The 22,575-nt window shown below is 46.2% G+C and overlaps 1 protein-coding gene across 1 annotated transcript; it reads left to right on the forward strand.

Annotated features, from left to right (window-relative positions):
- The first annotated feature begins 985 nt into the window (after positions 1-985).
- Irak1 (interleukin 1 receptor associated kinase 1) lies at positions 986-12,049 on the forward strand. Its single transcript, XM_035450102.1, has 16 exons — positions 986-1,025; positions 1,596-1,694; positions 1,756-2,094; positions 2,171-2,338; positions 2,827-2,958; positions 3,072-3,175; positions 3,326-3,514; positions 3,853-3,917; positions 4,303-4,417; positions 5,241-5,359; positions 5,764-6,016; positions 6,275-6,340; positions 7,852-8,088; positions 8,666-9,047; positions 9,501-9,650; positions 10,649-12,049. The coding sequence occupies exons 1-16, from the start codon at positions 986-988 to the stop codon at positions 10,708-10,710; spliced, it is 2,520 nt and encodes an 839-aa protein (XP_035305993.1). The 3' UTR covers positions 10,711-12,049.
- Positions 12,050-22,575: the final 10,526 nt, after the last annotated feature.

A 22,575-nucleotide genomic window follows, 5' to 3' on the forward strand; every position in this document is an offset into this window, starting at 1 on the left:
GATTACAACCATGCACTACCACACCTAGTTTGACCTCATCTTAAGAGCGGCCAAAATGGCTGTGGTTTCAGAGAAGAGACCACTGTAGGAGCCAGCCATGTGCCTTGTGTAGACTTTTCTGGACACAAGTTTCTTACAGGACAGGCTAGTGAGAGGGAACCCTTTCCAGTTAGGATTGATAGACAAGAGGGTCTGTTGGAGAAACTGTAGTTAGAAGAAAGCTATTGCTTTATAAGTATGCTTTCAGCTGGAGAAACAAGAAAGGCCAACTTGCTACCCGTGGCTCTTCCTCAGGCAGTGGGAAGTTAGAAAAGTTCAGAGGTATGGAACTCCAGCAAGCTCAAGATGTGCCCAAGAGAAGAGTTAGATGGGTTTTGGGATGCTTCCCCCACAGCTTTTTTTTTTGGGGGGGTGAGGTTTCAAAACAGGGTTTCTCTGTGTAGCCTTGGCTGTTCTGGAACTCACAGAGATCCACCTGCCTATATCCCAAGTGCTGTGACTAAAGGCGTGTGTCACCACTGCCTGGCTCCCCACAGCTTTTTATGCTCAGTCTTGTCAAGAAGGGCTATAGCAGGGGTATATGCAAATAACTTCAGAGACAGAATTAGAAGTGCTTTTTAGGGTATCTAAAAAGGGTTTTTTTGGGGGGTGGTCTTGGTCTTTTTGAGGCAGGGTTTCACTTTGTATCCCTGGCTAACCTGGAACTCACTATTTAGACCAAGCTAACCTCAAATTCAGAGATCCACCACCTGCCTTTGTTTTCCAATTGCTGGGATTAAAGGTATGCACCACCAAGCCCAACATCATGGAGTTGTTAATGGCTTAAGGCTATTATTGTATATAAATTCAGGTGGGTGGGCAGAAGCTGGCCATGCCATCTGCCAAACAGCCATATAGAGCTGGGACTCTATGGGAGGGCTTTGGGAATTTTGGGAAGGTCTTCTGTAAGAAACTGATTTGGTGATCTGTGCCCAAGGAAGCCCACATGAACAGTGAGCCCTATCAGAGTCATCAAGTTCATGCAGGTAAGTGGTATTGGGTAATGCTATGAGTAGTGGACTCATGGGAAGAGGACTTCAGGGTGTCACTGACAACTGCTCTAGAAAAGAATAGGGAAAGCTGCTGGACTCTGGTGTCCTCATAAGAAGTGCAAACTAAGCCAAAAGTGACAGAAAAGGGAAAGGGATGGCAAGAACTGGACATTATGCACACGGGGACAGAGCAAGGCCCTTTTAAGAGACATGTGTTGGCTGGCAAGCTAGCGAGGAGCCTGCACGGGCAGATACTGTGAAGCTCTTAACATTTGTTGCCCAGCTGCTTGCTGGCGGGTTCCTGGAGGCAGGGTGGGGTGGGAGGGTAGGCGGTGGCGTGGTGTGCAATCTTCCAGACCATTCTCTGGGCATCCGTCCTTACTACCAGATGATTAGAGTCAGCCGTTTTGTGACCCACATTTGACCCTGTCCTACCAACATCTCAGCCGACTCTGCACTGCCTTCCAAATAAAGCTGAAAGGAGCCTCTCGGTGAGTTTTCACCAGGCTTTACATAAATCGCCTTTGTGGATCATCATGTTTTTCCTTTGCCCTTTGTCTCCAGAACTGGAAATCGTTCTTCATCCTGTTCAGTCCTATTCAGACGGCTCCCACTGCTGGAAGCCCACCCTCCGTGTAGGATCACAATCCTTGGTTCTTCGGCGTGAGGGGGGAGACACCCTGCAGCCTAGTAGAGCGCCTTTCCTAGATTGAGGGTGGCGCAGGACGCCCCCGTGTGGCCGAAGGCCGCGGAAGGCAAGATGGCGGCGGTCCTGAGCACCGCCTCTTCCGCCCTGCTGGGCGTCGCACGAGGCCGGCTAGAAGGGAAGTGAGTCAGTGTCCACGGACCCGGCCGGCTCAGGCCCCGCCCCGCCGAGGCCCCGTGAGGCCCCGGCCCGGCGGCGGCGGCGGCGGCGGCAGCGGCGGCCATGGCCGGGGGCCGGGCCCCGGGGAACCTTCGGTTCCTGGCGCCCAGCACTTCTTGTACGAGGTGCCACCCTGGGTTATGTGCCGCTTCTACAAAGTGATGGACGCCCTGGAGCCCGCCGACTGGTGCCAGTTCGGTGGGTGACGGCAGGCCGGCGTGGGGCAGGGGACCCGGGCTTCTGCTGCTAAAGCTTGACGTTCCCCGCCCCACAGCGGCCTTGATTGTACGCGACCAGACAGAACTGAGGCTGTGTGAGCGCGCCGAGCAGCGCACAGCCAGCGTCCTGTGGCCCTGGATCAACCGCAACGCGCGCGTGGCTGACCTCGTTCACATCCTCACGCACCTACAGCTGCTGCGTGCACGGGACATCATCACAGCCTGTGAGCGAGCGTGGCCCCAGGGACCCTAGGGATGGGAATTCACTGGAGGTGACGGGAACAGTCTCTCGAGATGGGACCATATGGGAACCCCTCCCTACACACACACACACACACACACACCCATATGGGAACATGGGAACCCCTCCCTACACACACACACACACACAGACACACACACACACACCCATATGGGAACCCCTCCCTACACACACACACACACACACACACACACACAAACCCATATGGGAACATGGGAACCCCTCCCTACACACACACACACACACACACACACACACACACACACACACACACACAGGAACATGGGAACCCCTCCCTACACACACACACACACACACACACACACACACACACACACACACGGGAACCCCTCCCTACACACACACACACACACACACACACACACACACAAAGAGAGAGTCAGAGACAGACCTGAGTCACAACCCTCCTTTCCTTCCTTGTTATCACAGGGCACCCTCCTGCCCCTGTTCTGCCCCCAAGCACTGCTGCTCCACGACCCAGCAGCATCTCTGCAGGCTCCCAGGCCGAGGTCTGGAGCCCAGAGAAACTGCAGTCCTCTGCCTCCACCTTCCTCTCCCCAGGTAAAAAGAAAATGGGTGTTGGGTTTGATAGGCCTGAGGAAAAGGCCACCATGACTATTGACATGGCTGTAGACTGCTGCTGGTCTCTGCCTCTCACTAGCATCTTTATGAAGCTTTTCCAGGCTCCCAGACCTATTCTGAGGCAGAGCTCCTTCCAGTTCCAATCCTGGCTTCCCTCAGGCCACCACTGCGATCTTCAGCCCCTTCCTTTGACAAGGTAAGTGTTCTTTAACCCCCAGGGAAAATTCCAGACAAGGAGGAAGAAACTCAGCCTTTGGTGAACCCACAACAGCAAGCCAGGGACTTTGCAGCCAGGATCAAAGGGAATAGGCAGGATCCTCACCTGATCCTTGGTCTCTTCCAACAGCCAAGCCCAGGGAGCCCAGAGTCTGGCCTCCAAAGGACACATACCTCCCCATTTTGCTGGCCCCTCTGTGAGATTTCCCAAGGCACCTGCAACTTCTCTGAAGAGCTGAGGATTGGAGAGGGTGGTTTTGGGTGTGTGTACCGGGCAGTAATGAGAAATACCACATATGCTGTGAAGAGACTGAAGGAGGTAGGTATAACAGTAGGGTAGTCACCTGGAAGACACAAAAGGGAAAGGAATGGCAAAAATGACATTATGCACATGGGGACAGAACAAGGCCCTATTAAGAGACATAAATGTGGAGGCAGGGGACTGTACTCAGTTCGTATTTGTCCAGTTCCTCCCTCCATCAGCCCTCACTTCTTTAGTCCCCTGCCTCCAGCCTCCCCAAGCAATTCCTTCAGTCCTCTGATTCCAGTACAGGGACCCCCAAACCTTCCATTGTTATGGGCCTGGAAACAGCTGGCAAGCTTGGCTCATGCTGCCTACTTTCCCCGCCTCTTACCCCACCATGTCTGGGGCTGCAGGAGGCTGACCTAGAGTGGACTGTGGTGAAACAGAGCTTCCTAACAGAGGTGGAGCAGCTGTCAAGGTGAGCCTTGGGGGTCCTCCTGTCTGGGGGCACAAGGAGAGAACCACACAAGGGCCTCATCAGTCTCTAGAACTGCACAGCACAAGACCTGGCTCCCTTGGGCCCTCAAGGCCTTGCCAGACCCAGGTGAGGGAACATCAAAGGCTGTTTATCCAGCCTAGCCTGATGAAAAGTAGTGGGGCCCAGAGAACTAAAGAACATGGACTGTGCCCAACGGTGGCACACGCCATTAATGCTAGCACTCGGGAGGCAGAGGCAGGTGGATCTCTGTGAGTTCAAGGCCAGCCTGGTCTACAGAGAGTTCTAGGATGGCCAGGGCTGTCACACAGAGAAACCCTTTCTTGAAAACAACAACAAAGTACTCAGACTACACTCTTTGTAACAGGTTTCGTCACCCAAATATTGTGGATTTTGCTGGCTACTGTGCAGAAAGTGGCTTCTACTGCCTTGTTTATGGCTTCCTGCCCAATGGCTCCTTGGAGGATCGACTCCATCTTCAGGTAGTTCCAGCTGGTCTCATATCTTTACTGGCCTAGCCCCTTAGCCTATGTCAGGCAGGACCTGGGCTTCAGGCTCCCCCTCAAACTCAAGGTTTGGCCCAAGGATTTCTTTCTTCTTTTTTACTTGCTTGTTTGTTTGTTTGTTTGTTTGTTTGTTTGAAACAATGCCTCACTACCCAGCCCAAGCTGGCCTCAAACTGGCAATTCTCTTGCCTCAGTCCCCTCGGTGCTTGAATCATAAACATGTACCATTATACCCATCTTGGCCCAAGATTTTCCATACAAGTTTCCCTGGCTGCTGCTCTAAAGAGGGAGTTATGCCTTTGGAAGAAGAATAGATAGAGGATTTAATCCACATAGCTCTTGAGGAATAGGGATGAGTAGAAACAGGCTAATTAAACCCAAGGTTGAGCCATGCCTGAGTGTCATACTCACAAGCCACCATACATACAGGTTAAGAACTTCCTTACTTCTCAGTTAAGCTGTGTTAGGGAAGGAGAAGGAGAAGGGCATCGGGACTTTTCTGTGCATGCAGGTGAACCTGAGTCCATCAGATTCTGTCCTGAGTCCTGATAAATGTTCCCTAGCTATTATTCCATCTGTAGACTGTTTACTAAAGCCTTGGGAATAGCTTTAGTTACTACTTGCTCATGAATTAGGTCATGGACAGTCTTGCTCCTCATTCTCCAGAAAGGAAAACTGAGGCTCAGAGAATAAAGTGGATAGCTTGCTCCAAGCCATAGAGCGACAGGTGAGGGGAAGGTTGGGAGTCAAGGAACAGCTGCCCCCAGCTGCCTCTGTGCCTCCATCTTTGCCACTCCAGACCCAGGCCTGCTCCCCCCTATCCTGGCCTCAACGACTGGACATTCTTCTGGGCACAGCCCGGGCTATTCAGTTTTTACATCAGGACAGCCCCAGCCTCATCCATGGAGACATCAAAAGGTGAGGAGGTGCTCAGAAGAGCTGTAGGAAGAGTCTGTAGATAGAGGAACAGTGACCCCTGCTCAATGAGCAGTCCTGTTCCGAGTGCCCCTGTGAGAATCCTCCTGCCCAGTCCTGTGGATATGGGGACAAATGCTGCCTGGGAACTCAGAGCTGAGAGTCCTTAGGGCTCTGAGCACCCCCTGCATGGTGTAGGTATGGAAATGAAGTCAGTGATAGGCCCTGGTGGTGAGCAGAAGCCAAAGTATGTGATGGGGCTGTAGGACAGCTATCCCTCAGACAGCTGGGATGCACTTTCCATAATCAGTGTGCCAGGTTTAGTCTAGTTTATCAGGGATACTCAAGTGTGGGGGACAGAGGAGGCTATGACCAGCCTAAATTGGTTCCATTCTTCCCTCTCCAAGTTCTAATGTGCTTCTGGATGAGAGACTGATGCCCAAGCTGGGAGACTTTGGCCTGGCTCGTTTCAGCCGCTTTGCAGGGGCCAACCCAAGCCAGAGCAGTACTGTAGCCCGGACTTGCACAGTACGGGGTACCCTCGCCTACCTGCCTGAGGAGTACATCAAGACGGGCCGGCTGGCTGTGGACACCGATACCTTCAGCTTTGGGGTGGTGAGCCACCAGCCCTTCTGTTGGCTTGGGGAGGGAAAACTACCAGTAAGTAAAGGCAGAAAAGCCTAGAGCTCCCTCCTCCCTTGTACTAAATCGTGTTTGTAATTTTGCATCCTTTTGTTTCATATAGCCACTCTGAATTGTTTAAGCTTTGGTCCCATAACATAACTCTGTCTTTCCTGGGAGGTAGTCTTTACCTCCCTGTCCCAGGGCCACTCTCAAACCAGCCCTGATCCATTCCAACTCTATAGTCCTCTTTTCTGCACAGACCTAGGGTGATGCTCTCCATCCCACCCTCTCTAGGTAATACTCGAGACCCTTTCTGGTCAGAGGGCTGTGAGGACACAAGGTACCAAGACGAAGTATCTGGTGAGACTCCTGAGGTGGGGCATGGAGGGAGGGACATAACCAGCGGGTACAGCCCAAGAGGGTAGAATTATACAGATCCATTGCAGTGCCCCACAGCAGCCTGCCACTGCTGCTGCTGACTCATCTTTGGAAGTGGGTGAGTCCCCAAGCAGTTTCTTTTACTGTACTTGGAAAACCTGTCTTTCTTCTGTACATGGACCTTCGGGCTAGAGATGTACTCAGTGATACATTGATTACCTTATGTGCAAAGCCCTGGGTTCCATCTCCAACAAAGCAGGAAAAAGAAGCTTTATAGGTCCCCCTCTTCCCTGAGCTGTGGACAAAGAAAGGGACATTCCTGATACCCTGGAACCAAAGCTGCAATGGAACCCAGGAAAGGCAATGGGAAAAAGTTAGGCAAGCTGTTGTACAATTAGCTCTAAGTCATCCTGACCCATCCTGTATTCCTGTCTGCCTTGCTGTGGACTGAGATGGGGCTAAGAAATAAGAGACTGGGGGCTGGAGAAACTGTTCCCAGGTTAAGAACACTGGCTGCTCTTCCAGAGTTCCTGAAATCATTTCCTAGTAACCACATGATGGCTCACAACCATCTGTAATGAGATCTGGTGCCCTCTTCTGGCATCCAGGCAGAACAGTGTATACATGATAAGTCTTTAAAACAAAAAGAAATAAGAGACTTAAAGCCTAGCATCTGAGTACATGCTTTTAGTCCCTACATTCAAGAGTCTGTGGCAGGAGGATTGCTGGGAACTGGGGATACATAACAAGACCCTATATCAAAAACAACACAAAATTAGTTGATTATGGTGGCACATGCCTATAATCCTAGCACTTGGGAAGCAGAAGCAAGAGAATCAGAAATTCAATGTTATCCCCAGTTACATAGTAAGTTCAAGACTAGCCTAACCTATATGGGACCGTGTCTTAAACAAACATACAAAGAAGAGACATGAAACCTGGGTTTTAGTCCCATCTTTGATAGTGGCCGTGGATCAATTCCTGCTCTTCATTGAGCCCCATTTTCCCATACATAAAACAGTTTAATTAAACATAATCACTATTCTGGCAATTTCTGGGCCTGGAACATGCTTGGCTAATGCTGGGTCTTCCCCTTTTACAGAGTTGTACATCTCCCATTGCTTCTCCTGATGAGCCTATTTTTGTCCACTATTGGGCTCAGCAGGGAATTTAACCCAACCAACAAACTGTGAACCAGACTATTCATCCTTCCTTCCTTTAATCTTCTGCATCTATTAGCACATCCCAGTTCAAGTGCCACTTGCTTAGGCCCCATGGGCCTTACTAACAGACTAATAAGTTTGTTGGCATCTATTTCCCCCACTGCAAAGGAATGTCAGGTGTATAAAACAAGGGCCAGAGTAGTTTATGTCTATTTTCAGTAGAGCCCCAGACAGCATTGGGCACACAGTGGGTATTTAATGAACCCAGTGAAAGAACACCATAGGTCTGGAAGATTTGGCAGAGCCATGCTCACAGTATTTGTCCTACAGAAAGACTTGATTGAAGATGAGGCTGAAGAAGCTGGAGTGGCCCTGAACAGCACCCAGGCCACTCTACAGGTGGATGTGGCCACAGATGCTTGGGCTACTCCAATCGCTGCCCAGATCTATAAGAAGCACTTGGACTCCAGACCTGGACCCTGCCCACCGAAGTTGGGCCTGGCCCTGGCTCAACTAGCTTGTTGCTGCATGCACCGTCGGGCCAAGAAGAGGCCACCCATGACCCAGGTAACCCTAGGGAAGCTAGCTATCCATGGTGACATAGTAGCCAGCCTGAAACCTCCAATTCTTGTCCTGCTTGATAGCCTGATTTCTTTACAGAGTCAAAATTCCCAACATTGCTTGCTTGCCCTTTGGCTCTGTTTGGGGTGGTGCTCTGCGGAACTAAGTGTTGAAGGGTTGCTGCTTTGCTAGGTGGTGCTCAGATCCCAGTCACAGGTAGAAGGAAAAGGTGCCTTCTAGTTGGGGCACTGTGCCACTTACCTTTGTCTTTTACTCTTAACCTATTCTGGTGATAGTTGAGAGTAGAGTTAATTCATGGCTTTGGTGGCCATGAATTGCAACAGTCCTTGTGATGAGACAAAAGAACAAAGGGCATTGTTTTCCCAGCTGTAGAGTGCACCAACTTGGTGTTTTCTGCTATTCCTACAGCTGTATGGGGCCTGTGGTGGCAACCTGAACACAAGCAAGTTTAGGACAACCTGGAGCAGCTCTGTAATTTGACCACAGGGTGTCAGGTGTGGGCTGCCCTGCCCAACCAGGAGCACCAGCTCTGCCTATCCTAAGAGCCTCTCTCTCCACACAGGTGTACAAGAGACTAGAGTGGCTGCAGGCAGGGCCTCCTTGGGAGCTAGAGGTTGCCAGCCACGGCCCCTCTTCCCCACAGGAGAACTCCTACATGTCCACCACTGGCAGTGTCCAGAGTGGGGGTGAACCATGGCAGCCTCTGGTAGTGCCCACAAGAGCCCCACTCCAGGCTGCTCGGCAGCTCCAGAAAAGCCCCAACCAGCCAGTAGAGAGTGATGAGAGTGTTCCCAGCCTCTCTGCTGCCCTGCACTCCTGGCACTTGACTCCAGGTAGCCACCCAAGCCCATCATCCTTCAGAGAGGCTGGCTGTACCCGGGGGAGTACCACCCAAGAATCAAGTTTGAGGATTGTCACAGGCTTCCAGCCCACAACTATGGAAGGTAACTCTGGGGATGGGTATCCAGAGGTTAGACAATGATCTCTTCTAACAACCTATTTATTCTCCAGTATGTCTTCTGGGCAGAGGGATCTAGAACACATTTTGGTCCACTGTGTTCTTAGCAAGTTCAAGGCCATGGAAAGGGCCACAAAGAATGACTTGGTACTGTCTTATTTCCTTTCCCTGGACCATGCTCCCCTGTGGGTGAGAAGAACTAGGAGCTCCCTTCTTTCTCCTCACCCCAAGCCTGAAGTCAAAAGTGAAGCAGGCTCTGCCCAGGCAGCCTGAGAAGCTGGTCTGTGGTGTGATCCCCTCTTCCAGACTGGGCCTCAGTTCACTGTGGAATTCTACCCCACAGCCAACATCATAGGCAGTGGGGGCTAGAAAGACTCTGGAGACTAGAGTGTCACTCAAGGTTGCCAGGGACAACTAAGAGATTACTGTCTCTACCCAGGCTCATCCATGGGCAGTTCCTCCTCCCTGTCATCAGAGCCACCACAGATCATCATCAACCCAGCCCGACAGAAGATGGTACAGAAGCTGGCCCTGTATGAGGAGGGACTCTTGGATAGCCTGCAGCTTCTGTCATCAGGCTCTTTCCCAGGTATCTAGGGATATCTCCAGCTTAGCTTCCTAAAAAGTGGGCCCCCAGAAAAGCTTCTTCCCCCACCCCATCATACACATATGTACACAAGCTCATACATTGCAGCTCCAGAGCACCCAGGCATACTTCCTTGTGCCAACCCTAAACAGCAGAACATTTGTTCTGGCTGCACAATTAAGGTCCCCACTTACCAAGAATGTAGGACAGGCAAGCCATTCCAACTTGCACTCAGCATCTGTCAAGAGATGCCTTGCTCAATCCCTTACTCCCCACCAATAGCACCTTCCCTTCACCTGTGGGTAACAATCTCCTCCCACGTGTACCCAGAAAATGTGAAGTCCCACTCCAAATACTATTTGAAAAACTGCTGGGCATGATACTGTGCCTGTAAAGGTCATCCTTGGCTACATAGAAAGTTTGAGGCCAGGTTAGAATACATGAGACCTTGTCTCAAAAAGCAAACTAGCAGGCTAGAGAGACTGTTCAGTGAGTAAGTGTATATACACTGCTTTTACAAATGACTTGGCTTAGTTTCCAGAGTCCACTTTAGGTAGTTCACGACTACTTATAATTCCAGTTCCAGGGGATCTGAGTCTTTCTTCTGGCCTCCACAGACACCTGTGTACATATAGTGCACATAAGACTCACTCAGGACATACACATAAACACATATAAAAAAATACCTTGTTTTCAAAATGCAAACTAACAAAAAAAAACCACTTTGGATCCAAACAGTGCACTGAGCTAGGTGGTGGTGGTGCATGCCTTTAATCCTACCACTTGGGAGGCAGAGGCCGACAGATATCTGTGAGTTTGAGGCCAGCCTGGTCTTCAGAGGAAGTGCCAGGACAGCTAGGACTACATAGAGAAACCCTGTCTCAGACAAAAACAAACAGAAAAAAAGAATGAGTTCTGTAGTCATGGTTTAGCCTTCAAGCCCAGGGCATTTGGAAGACAAGTTGTCCCCAACTTGCTAAGAGGTATTTTCTCTTCCATAGGCTTGGATTTAGAACCTAAAAACAGACAGGGACCTGAAGAAAGTGACGAATTTCAGAGCTGATTTGTCCACCCAGGCAAATTCCCTCAGACTCAGATGTCAAAGTTCTCATGGTTGGAAGTTCTCATGGTGTGCAACCTCCACAGTAGCCCAAAGGAGTCAGGTGTGGGGCGTACTCTGGCAAAGGAGAAAGAGTGGTGAACCTGCTGTTCTCAGGGTGTGAATACAGGAAGAGCCTGCTATAAGCTAATAGGGCAGGCCAACTCAGGCCAGTATTTGGGAGCAAGGCAAGCAGAGCACCTAAGGTAGTACATGACAGAAGACTGCTAGTTACACAGGCCCGGTGGAGGCAAATGGGGCTGTTTGTATGGTAGGCACTGGCTCCCTTGAGAGCTAAATTAACATATCTGCAGCCTAGGCCTGCAATAACTGTTAGTCTGTCCCTCTGAACTTCCCCAGAGCCCCAAGAGAAAGTGGCTATTGTGCTTGTAAATTGCAAATGAGTGTCTTAAAGTTTAGTCCACTAGCTGGAAGTGAGCACTCCCAAGAGTTCAGTAGAACCCCCCACCTCCATCTTGGGTGGGTATGTGCAGGCCTTGCCCGATACCTGTGAGCTGCTTTCATGTGACTGCCTACTAGGCTGGCTGTCCTTAGACCCTGCAAGTGAGCTATAGATGCCCCAAATTGAGCTGTAGACCAAGGTACTGGTTGTGGCAGTAATGTCTAACAAAGCCAAGCTTTGTGGTACCCAGACAGTGAGAAAACCCCAAAAGCAGAAACAGGGAACAAAGTAAAAGTATTTGAGGAGGGAGGAAGGCCCCATTTTAAGAAGCAAATTTTTGTGTAACCAAGTGTCTTCAAAAGTAACCCAGGGTTATAACCCAGGCTTATAGTGATTCTGTGTTTGAGTCACGAGTCACACTACATGCCCCTGTGAAGCACTGGTAACAAACATCCAATTTGTCCTTGAGTAGTAAAAGTGTGCATTTTACTGTCTGGTTAAACTTGTGGAGTTTGTTGCACTAAAAGCTTTGTGCTTTTCTAATGCTTTACATGTCCTGGTTCTTGAGTATCCCACCAAAACTAAGGGCCCCAACATCTTTGCTATTCTCTTGCCATGCCCAGACTGGGGATCGATTCCCAGTGCTGCTACCCTTGCTTTCGTGTGCCATTAAGTTTTTTCTTAGAGATTCCATGGGTATTAATGCTATTAGAAATGAAACTTTCATGTCCTAATTATTCATTAGTCATATATAGAAATATTTTGCCTCTGATCTTTATTCTGTGACCTTACTTAAATGCATTTACCACCACTTGTTTTGGGATGACTATTCTGGGATAGTGTGTATACAATTTTCCCATCTGAAAATAAAGACAATTTTACTTCTTCTTTGCCAACCTATATGCCTTTTAGTCTTCTTTTCTTTTAGACAAGGTCTTACTACGTAGTCCTTACTATCCTGGATCTCAATATGTAGACCAGGTTGGCCTCGAACTCAGGAGATCCACCTGCCTCTGCCAAGGCATGCACCACCATGCCCAACTGCCTTTTAATTTTTTTCTTCATTTATTGCACTGGCCAGGGCCTATAAATTTTGAATACAAGTGGGGAACCCCTCCCACTCTTAGGAGTTCTTTTTTTTGTTTTGTTTGTTTTGTTTTTTGAGACAGGGTTTCTCTGTGGCTTTGGAGGCTGTCCTGGAACTTGCTGTGTAGACCAGGCTGGCCGTGAACTCACAGAGATCTGCCTGCCTCTGCCTCCTGACTGCTGGGATTAAAGGTGTGTGCTACTACCACCAGGCATCTTAGGAGTTCTTTTTCACTTTAACAAATCTGTTTGCTCTATTTTTTTAAAAAAGTGGTAAAAGTAGACATCCTGTATTCCATCATAGATAGTATTGTCTTAGCACTAAATGTGACATTAGCTGTGATTAGATGTGTTTTATTTTAAAGCTTATCCTAGCTGTCAGAAATTTTCTTCTAAAGGTTAAATTGTAAGAGGAGTTACACAATGTTTCAAATGATACTTCTGAGTCTATTAAAATAAATACGGAATTTCTCTCCATTCTGTTCATGCAATGATCACACTGATTTTGAAATGTTAAACTGGATTCACATCCTTGGTTGGTCACAGCATGTTCTTTTGTTTGTTTGTGTGTTTGTTTTTGCTGAATTCCATTTATTAACATCTTCAAGGTTTTTTGTTTCTTATTTGTTTTTCTTTTTGTTGTTTTTTGAAACAGAGTCTCACTATGTAGCCCTGGCTGGCCTAGCACTGTAGACCAGGCTGGCCTTGAACTTACAGAAATCTGCCTGCCTCTGCCTCCCAAGTGCTGAGATTAAAGGTGTGAGCCTCTCCTCTTCCACCCTCTCTCTGTCTGTGTGTGTGTGTGTGTGTGTGTGTGTGTGTGTGTGTGTGTGTGTGTGTGTGTGTGTGTGTGTGTGTGTGTGTGTGTGTGTGTGTGTTGTGTGTGTGTGTGTGTGTGTGTGTGTGTGTGTGTGTGTGTGTGTGTGTATGTGTGTGTGTGTGTGTGTGTGTGTGTGTGTGTGTGTGTGTGTGTGTGTGTGTGTGTGTGTGTGTGTGTGTGTGTGTGTGTGTGTGTGTGTGTGTGTGTGTGTGTGTGTGTGTGTGTGTGTGTGTGTGTGTGTGTGTGTGTGTGTGTGTGTGTGTGTGTGTGTGTGTGTGTGTGTGTGTGTGTGTGTGTGTGTGTGTGTGTGTGTGTGTGTGTGTGTGTGTGTGTGTGTGTGTGTGTGTGTGTGTGTGTGTGTGTGTGTGTGTGTGTGTGTGTGTGTGTGTGTGTGTGTGTGTGTGTGTGTGTGTGTGTGTGTGTGTGTGTGTGTGTGTGTGTGTGTGTGTGTGTGTGTGTGTGTGTGTGTGTGTGTGTGTGTGTGTGTGTGTGTGTGTGTGTGTGTGTGTGTGTGTGTGTGTGTGTGTGTGTGTGTGTGTGTGTGTGTGTGTGTGTGTGTGTGTGTGTGTGTGTGTGTGTGTGTGTGTGTGTGTGTGTGTGTGTGTGTGTGTGTGTGTGTGTGTGTGTGTGTGTGTGTGTGTGTGTGTGTGTGTGTGTGTGTGTGTGTGTGTGTGTGTGTGTGTGTGTGTGTGTGTGTGTGTGTGTGTGTGTGTGTGTGTGTGTGTGTGTGTGTGTGTGTGTGTGTGTGTGTGTGTGTGTGTGTGTGTGTGTGTGTGTGTGTGTGTGTGTGTGTGTGTGTGTGTGTGTGTGTGTGTGTGTGTGTGTGTGTGTGTGTGTGTGTGTGTGTGTGTGTGTGTGTGTGTGTGTGTGTGTGTGTGTGTGTGTGTGTGTGTGTGTGTGTGTGTGTGTGTGTGTGTGTGTGTGTGTGTGTGTGTGTGTGTGTGTGTGTGTGTGTGTGTGTGTGTGTGTGTGTGTGTGTGTGTGTGTGTGTGTGTGTGTGTGTGTGTGTGTGTGTGTGTGTGTGTGTGTGTGTGTGTGTGTGTGTGTGTGTGTGTGTGTGTGTGTGTGTGTGTGTGTGTGTGTGTGTGTGTGTGTGTGTGTGTGTGTGTGTGTGTGTGTGTGTGTGTGTGTGTGTGTGTGTGTGTGTGTGTGTGTGTGTGTGTGTGTGTGTGTGTGTGTGTGTGTGTGTGTGTGTGTGTGTGTGTGTGTGTGTGTGTGTGTGTGTGTGTGTGTGTGTGTGTGTGTGTGTGTGTGTGTGTGTGTGTGTGTGTGTGTGTGTGTGTGTGTGTGTGTGTGTGTGTGTGTGTGTGTGTGTGTGTGTGTGTGTGTGTGTGTGTGTGTGTGTGTGTGTGTGTGTGTGTGTGTGTGTGTGTGTGTGTGTGTGTGTGTGTGTGTGTGTGTGTGTGTGTGTGTGTGTGTGTGTGTGTGTGTGTGTGTGTGTGTGTGTGTGTGTGTGTGTGTGTGTGTGTGTGTGTGTGTGTGTGTGTGTGTGTGTGTGTGTGTGTGTGTGTGTGTGTGTGTGTGTGTGTGTGTGTGTGTGTGTGTGTGTGTGTTCCAGCACGTGCCATCTCACCAACCAGTATGTTCAATTTTTGTACCTATATTCATGACATAATTGTACAGCAATTTTCTAAAAATTTTTTTTTTCTGATTTTGGTAACTGGACCTCAGAAAAAGTTGAAAAATATTCTGTCCTTTTGTTAAAGAGTTTGGGCATACTTGATATTGTTTTATGTGTATTTGAACCTAGAATGTTCTTTAATTTTGGTTCAGTTTGGGTACTGTTTTGTTTTTGAGACAGGGTTTCTCTGTGTAGCTTTGGAGGCTGTCCTAACACTTGCTCTTGTAGACCAGCTGGTCTCGAACTCACAGAGATCTACCTACCTTGCCTCCCAAGTGCTGAACTAAAGGCATGCATCACCACACCTACCTAGGGTACATTTCTCATTGTTTATTTGTTTTGTGTTGTTGGTTGGTTGGGTGGGTGGGTGGGTGGTTTTGTTTATTTTGGGGGTGTGATTTTGGATTTTTACTCTGCTGGGTATTGAGCCCAGGACTTCATGGGCTCTACCAGGAAACTTAACACCTGCCTCAAAAAAGCTTTAATTGGAAATTCAGTGTCAGCCTGGAGTGTTGCTTTACACCTTTAATCCTAGCATTCAGGAGGAAATGGCAGGCAGATCTCTGTTAGTTGAGGGCTGCCTAGTGTCAGAGCCAGTGGGATCTCTGAACTCCAGGACAGCCAGGGCTACATAGGGAGACCCTGACTAAAAACAATAAAAGATAAAAAGAAAGAAATTTAATGTCTTTAAATTAGATATTTGTCCATTAAAGTTGTGGGTTTTTTTTTTTAGGTCAATGTTGATATTTTGTGTACTTAACCTCTTTTAGGGATTTGTCCATCTCATTTAAGATACTATACCCCTTTATTTAATGAAAATCATACCAACTCATATTTTTAACGTCTATGGGCTCTGTTGTGATGGCTGTTATTCTAAGTACTGTTTCTTTTTCTTTCTCCTTTTTTTTTTCTGGGCACAAGCAGTCCTGCTAACTCAGTCTCCCCAGTAACTGAGACTAGAGTACACTACTGTACCCTATCTTCCTTATTTTCTTGGTGATCTTAAGATAAACGGTTATCAATCAAAATGGTAATTTTAAATAACTAATTTTGGGGATTTCATTAATTTTTCTGAATTATTTGTCAATTTTCTATTTTGTCAATTTCCACTCCTAACAATTTCTTTTGTTTATTTTTTAATTATAGTTTGGTCATCTTTTCTAGTTAATTCAGGAATAACCTCACTGATTTTAAAAATGCTTATGGTTGGGGGCTGGAGAGATGGCTTAGCAGTTAAAAGCCCTGACTGCTCTTTCAGAAGACCTGGGTTCAATTCCCAGCAACCATATGGCAGCTCATAACTGTCTATAACTGTTATATATAACACTCTCACACAGACATGCATTAAGGCAAAACACCAATGCACATGAAATAAAAATAAATAATTTTAAAATGCTATGGTTTTGAGATTTTTAGTATTATTTTTCAAAATTATCCTTATTTTATGTATATGAGTGCTTAAATGCATGTATGTGCACCATGTTTTTGCCTAGTGCCAAAAGAAACCAAAATGTGGCATTGGAGCCCCTAGAACTGGAGTTACAGGGAGCTGTGAGCCATCATGTAGATTCTGGGGACCAAGCCAAAGAACTTTCAACAAATGCTCTTAAATGCTAAGCCCTATTTTTACATTTTTAATTATGTATGTTTGTGCGCCCGGGCGTTGGTGGCGCACTCCTTTAATCCCAGCACTTGGGAGGCAGAGGCAGGAGGATCTCTGTGAGTTCGAGACCAGCCTGGTCTACAAGAGCTAGTTCCAGGACAGCCTCCAAAGCCACAGAGAAACCCTGTCTCAAAGAACCAAAAACAAATTATGTATGTTTGTGCCAATATGTTAGTATGTGCATGTGAATGCAGGTTGCCCTTAGAGGCCATCAGATCCTTCTGGAACTGGAGTTAGAGGCAATTCTGAGCCACGTGACATTGGTGGGTGCTAGGAACTGAGCTTCTGTCCTCTACAAAAGCAGTATGCACTCTTAACCACTGAGCCTTCTTTCCAGCCTCCTGCTTGGGCAGTTTGGTTGTGTTGGTGGTGGTAGTGGTGGTGGTGGTAGGGTGACTGTGACCCATTAGTACAGTTCTTTTTTTTTTTTTTTTGGTTTTTCAAGACAGGGTTTCTCTGTGTAGCTTTGGAGCCTATCCTAGCACTCGCTCTGGAGACCAGGCTGGCCTCGAATTCACAGAGATCCACCTGCCTCTGCCTCCCGAGTGCTGGGATTAAAGGTGTTCGCCACCAATGCTTGGCTATTTAGTACAGTTCTTATGTTGTGATAACCCCCAACCATAAAATTGTTCTCATTGCTATTTCACAACTGTAGTTTTGCTACTGTTATGAATCGTAATGTAAATATCTGATATTTGACCCCTGTAAAGGGGTCATTCCACCCCCCAAAGGGGTTGCAATCCACCAGTTGAGAACTGCTGCTGCCCCATGCCATCTTACCAGCCCTTTAAAACTCTTTGGTTTGGCCAGGAGGTGGTAGTTGCACCCCTTTAATCCCAGCACTCAGGAGGCAGAGGCAGGCAGATCAGAGCTAGTTCTAAGACAGCCTCCAAAGCCACAGAGAAACCCTGTGTCAAAAAAAAAACAACTATTGTTTGTTTGAGACAGCATCTCTCTATGTAGTCCTGGCTGGCCTGGAATTTGCTATGTAGACCAGGCTGACCTCAAACAGATCCTGAAAGACCCCCAGACCCCTAAGGGCCTCAGGATCCCGAGGAGCCCCCGAGACTCAGAAACCAGACCAAGAGCTGCAAAAGCAAGAGGGTTAATTGAACCAATGTACATTCGGGTGTCAGCAATATAGGGGAAGCTGCACACACCAGCAAGGGTTACAGGCTCCTTATATAGGAAAAAACCGCAGATCAGCACACAGGCAAGGGGCACAAAGTGATTGATTACAAAGTATGATCTCATGTTAGAGTGGTCACCCAGGTGTGACCTGCTTTTCTACAAAGGAAAAACCATAGAACGTACCCTGAAAGGTCCTTGATTGTCTGTTGGCCAGCCAGGTGTGACCCAAAGAGGATTGTCTTGGCGATTGCCCCTGTCTAAACCATAGGATGTGCCCGGGGTTGGGGGCCACTTCCTGGTAATGGGCCAGCCTGTGGGAAACTTTTTCTCTCTGTGAACTAAAATCTTTCAAAACTTTTTCTCTCAGAAAACTAAAATATTTCATTCCCCCATTTTTTTGTGAGGTTTTAACCCTAAAACCTATGGTCCTTCTTATTGCCTGAGAGCCTGATATTGCTGATTAAGAACTAGGTCTTGGGTTATGGATAAGCATTCTTTAATAAATCGGAGTAGGTGATTAAGAATGCATGGCCCAAAAGTAAGCAGCAGTAAAAGAATAAGTAGGGGTCCTAAGAGGGTGGAGATTAGGGTAGAGAGGCAAGGGGAGCTTTTAAACCAGCCTTGTTGGGACTCCTGTTCCTTTCACCGCTGGTTGAGTCTTTCTCTGAGCTTGGCCATGGAATCCCTAATAACTCCAGAATGGTTAACATAGAAACAGCACTCCTCTTCTAGGGCACCATAGAGTAATCATGGAATTTTTGTCTCTCCAGTGTCCCCATCAGGGAGTGAGAGATATTGGCATTCCCCCATGTAAGGGAGTTCCTTTTGACTTAGCATTTTAACCAGGGAAAATGGGCGACACATTCTTTTCCATGCTACTTCCTGTTGACTTTGGGATGAAGTTAGGGACCCAAGAAGGCTGAAATGCTAGTCAAAAGTAAAAAAAAAAAAAAAGGGAAATTTAGGCAATGGGGAATCCATCAGGAGATTCTGGTTGGCAGACTCTGTTGCAGAGATAGGAGGTGTCCATATCAGCTGGACTGGTCCACATCCATAGCAAGTCTAGGGCTCGAAGTCTTTAGGAGCAGGCTGTAGTCAGCAACTAATATTTGTCTGCCAGAGTGGAAATCTGTTGAGACATGTTTAAAAAGGTAACAGAAGTTAAAACTTATATATCTTATTGGAACTCTTAGGCCCATATTTTTAGTGATCAAAAAGGACAAGAGTTCCAAGACAAGGGAGAAAATCCCATCCTCAGGAACAAATAGATGGGACAACAAAATTTGTACTTAATCTCAAGTCCTTTTTACCTGTGAGAAGTGGATCTAAGCTTTATGACTTTTGATCCTCTGAAGCCTATATGAATTTTATTATATAATAGGACATAGAAGTTTTATTGAAATATTGTAGAAAAGGCAGATATTGGGTATCTGTAGACCGGCAGAAATATATTTATATCTTTGAGTTCTAGCAAAAACTACAGATTTGGGGTAAAAGCTTGTACATTTTTTTTCTGTCCAGAGAGTCAGGTATAGATTGGACAGAGGTGCCTTTGGCCTGATGAAAAGCCCTTTAAGTTTATATTTAGATGACAACTAAAGTAAATCTAAAAACCTTGAGCTTGTGACTGAACAGCAGGTAGTTGGTTTTATCAGCTTATCAGAACTTTATTAAATGAGCTATTAAGCTGGCTATAGTTTAATCATTAATACTATCAGAGATCTGAGAAGGATAAATTTTATATAGTTTTAGAATCTATTAAAAATGACAGGGTCCAGTCCATATAAAGTTAGTCATACCCAAGTCTCAATAGTGTTGGGGGCAGAAGTAAATCTTTGCCAGGTCCATAAAGTGAGAGTTTTTTCTCTCTGTGGAAGAGGGACATGGAAAAGACTGACCTCATTTTGTCTAGGCAAAGGTGGGGCAATTAATTCTCCAGTGTCCTGTAGCCTGTCCACAGTCTGAGCCCGGTCCTGCCTGGCAGCAGGTATAGCATCTAAGCATCATGATCACTGGTCAGCGTTGTCACAATCCGTGGAGCCCCATAATCTTCTTTAGAGATCTTGGGTCACTGTCAGGATCTGGAATTCTCTGTCTGATATTATAAACTTCACATTTTAAATGCCATATTCTATAGATCTCTGTAGTATTAGAAGTCTGCCTAGGTAAGTCTGGCAACTTGTTTAATTATAAGAATGGCTAGTAACTTGTGTTTTTTTAATATCTTATAACAGGTTAGCAACTTTTATAAAACTAAGATTTTTATATTGTCAGGTTTATCTTTAATCAGTGTAAACATCTGACATACAGGTGGTCTCAGGCTACCCTTATAAGAGTTTTGTTTTTAAAACTTTAAAGAATTGAGACCTATGGGCTTAGCAGTTATTTTAAGCCCTTTGTTAAACTTAGGTCATTGTCTTACTGTACCATAAGAAATAAACAGCTTAAATTTTTATTAACATTTGGAACTTATGGCTGTGATCTTAAATTTTAGCTCTTTTAATTTAAACATAAATATTAACAATATAACAGAAGCATAAATATTGTATAACCTTATAAATTTGAACATTTAAAATCTTTTAATGTCTTTTTGTAAGAATATCAAAAAAGTATCCTTGATATGTTTAAAATTATTATCATCTGGGTGACTATTAAATTTATGTTGTCAATTTCCAGTGTTACTAGTTTTAACTTTTTGACAGATTTAATCATGAAACAGTTTTAATATTATCTTTATTAAAAAGACATCTGAATTCCTGATAACCCAAATTTAATTACTAGAGCTCGGAGATAAATTCTGAGCTATGTCCACAAATGACTGGCTACTGTTAGAATTAGACAGTAAAAATATTTGAACCATTTTTGTTTTCTGTTTTGGCTTTTGGCTTATAATAAAATTTACGTTTATACCAGAAAACATAGATAGAACTTTTTAACAAGCATACAGAATTAATTTGGGGGGGATATAAATAAAACTTTTAAACAGAATTAACCTGGTGTGGTTAAAATTTTTAACCTGTATTACTATTATAAATAGATATGAGAGCCCATAGTAAACAGTTTACATTCTTCTCTGACACTTTTACGACTTTCTGCTGACAAATCTGTGCCTTTTTAGCTGAGGCATGGTACCCCAGGGTCCCTAGCTTCTCCAAAAGGGCCCAGTACCTTGTTTACAGTCCTGTTCAGTCGGGGCTGCCAGCAGGAGGTCATCTACATATTGCAGAAGGATCAGGGTAGGGTGCTGCATGGGGAATTTAAGTTACAATGAAAGGGCCCACCCAAGGTGGAGGGTTGTGGGCCAGGTCTTCCCAGGTTATGATGTAGGGAACCTGGTCGGGGTGTCCGTGGGGTCCAGAATTGAACACCTTTTCTTTTACTTGTAAAATAATGTTAAGATTAAAAGAACCATCCCGAGGCCAGCCAACATTTAAATGTTGGCCACTTGGAACTGCAGAAAAGTTTGTCATTTTTTCTTCTTGACGTCCAGGGATTGGTTGTTGGCTCTGTCCCAAACGTCTCCCCAATGGTCTAGAGTCAAACTTAAGGGGGTTGTTAGTTGTTGTCCCATGGTGGTCAGATGGTGAAAACCCAAAAAGACAAAAAGACAAACATTGAGACAGTCAGGCCAAATAACAGAGATCACTCGATACAGATCGGCTCCAAGCCCAAACCAAAGATTCAGACGGGGGCAGAGACTTTCGTCGACTGCTCCCAGGGACGAGGGTTGCCTGCTTGCCCTCCCCCATTCAGAACACCCGTGGAGCGTCCTCCAGGGTTGGACTCAGAGGGGAACGACTCGTCAGTCTACCTCGTGAGTCTCTACAGAGCCTGCATAGCCTATACAGGGCTTCCGGATGGACAGACAAATAGAACATGAACATAAATGTGCCGGCCAGACTTACCTCCTCTCGGTTGTGGTAATGAGTCTGAGGTCTCCTCAAATTCCCAGCTCCTGGCTGGCTCGCCAAATGAAAGACCCCCCCAGACCCCTAAGGGCCTCAGGATCCCGAGGAGCCCCCGAGACTCAGAAACCAGACCAAGAGCTGCAAAAGCAAGAGGATTTATTGAACGAATGTGCATTCGGGTGTCAGCAATATCGGGGAAGCTGCACACACCAGCAAGGGTTACAGGCTCCTTATATAGGAAAAAACCGCAGATCAGCATACAGGCAAGGGGCACAAAGTGATTGATTACAAAGTATGATCTCATGTTAGAGTGGTCACCCAGGTGTGACCTGCTTTTCTACAAAGGAAAAACCACAGAACGTACCCTGAAAAGTCCTTGATTGTCTGTTGGCCAGCCAGGTGTGACCCAAAGAGGTTTGTCTTGGCGATTGCCCCTGTCTAAACCATAGGATGTGCCCGGGGTTGGGGGCCACTTCCTGGTAATGGGCCACGGCCTGTGGGAAAAACTTTTTCTCTCTGTGAACTAAAATCTTTCAAAACTTTTTCTCTCAGAAAACTAAAATATTTCAATCCACTTGCCTCTGCCTCCAGACCACCACACCTGACCTTAAAACTTTTTGTTTTGAGACAAATATGTTGCCTAAGCTGATCTCAAACTCATGGGTTTAAATAGTCCTTCCATCTTTGTCTCCTAAGTAGCTAGACCTTTTTACTTTAAGCATAGCTTCAGCTATCTTCTACACATTTAAATGTTTCTGGTTTTTTTTCACTTTGAAATATTTTCCAATTTCTCTTTTAATCAATAACTTACTTAGAAGGATTTTGTTTAATTTACAAGTACATTCATTCCTTGGTATCCACAGGAAATTGGTTCCAGGACCCTCTGTGATAGGAAAATCATGGATGCTTAAGTTCCTTATATAAGGATGGAGCTCAGTTGGTAGAGTGTTTTCCCACTGCGCACAAAGTCCTGGGTTCCATAAATGGTTGCATAAATGGAGCCTGGTGATATATACCTGTAATCATAATACTTGAGGCCTGGAAACAGGAAGATCAAAAATTCAAGGTCATCTTCAGCTATATAGTTGAATTTGAAGCCAGACTGGAATACATGATTCCTTGCTTCAAAGAAAAAAAAAAAGCCCTTGTATAAAATGGCATAAATAGGCATATAATGTATTCACATCATCCTTTACA

The sequence above is a fragment of the Cricetulus griseus genome, chromosome X (assembly GCF_003668045.3).
Source record: "Cricetulus griseus strain 17A/GY chromosome X, alternate assembly CriGri-PICRH-1.0, whole genome shotgun sequence".
NCBI classification, from domain to species: domain Eukaryota; kingdom Metazoa; phylum Chordata; class Mammalia; order Rodentia; family Cricetidae; genus Cricetulus; species Cricetulus griseus.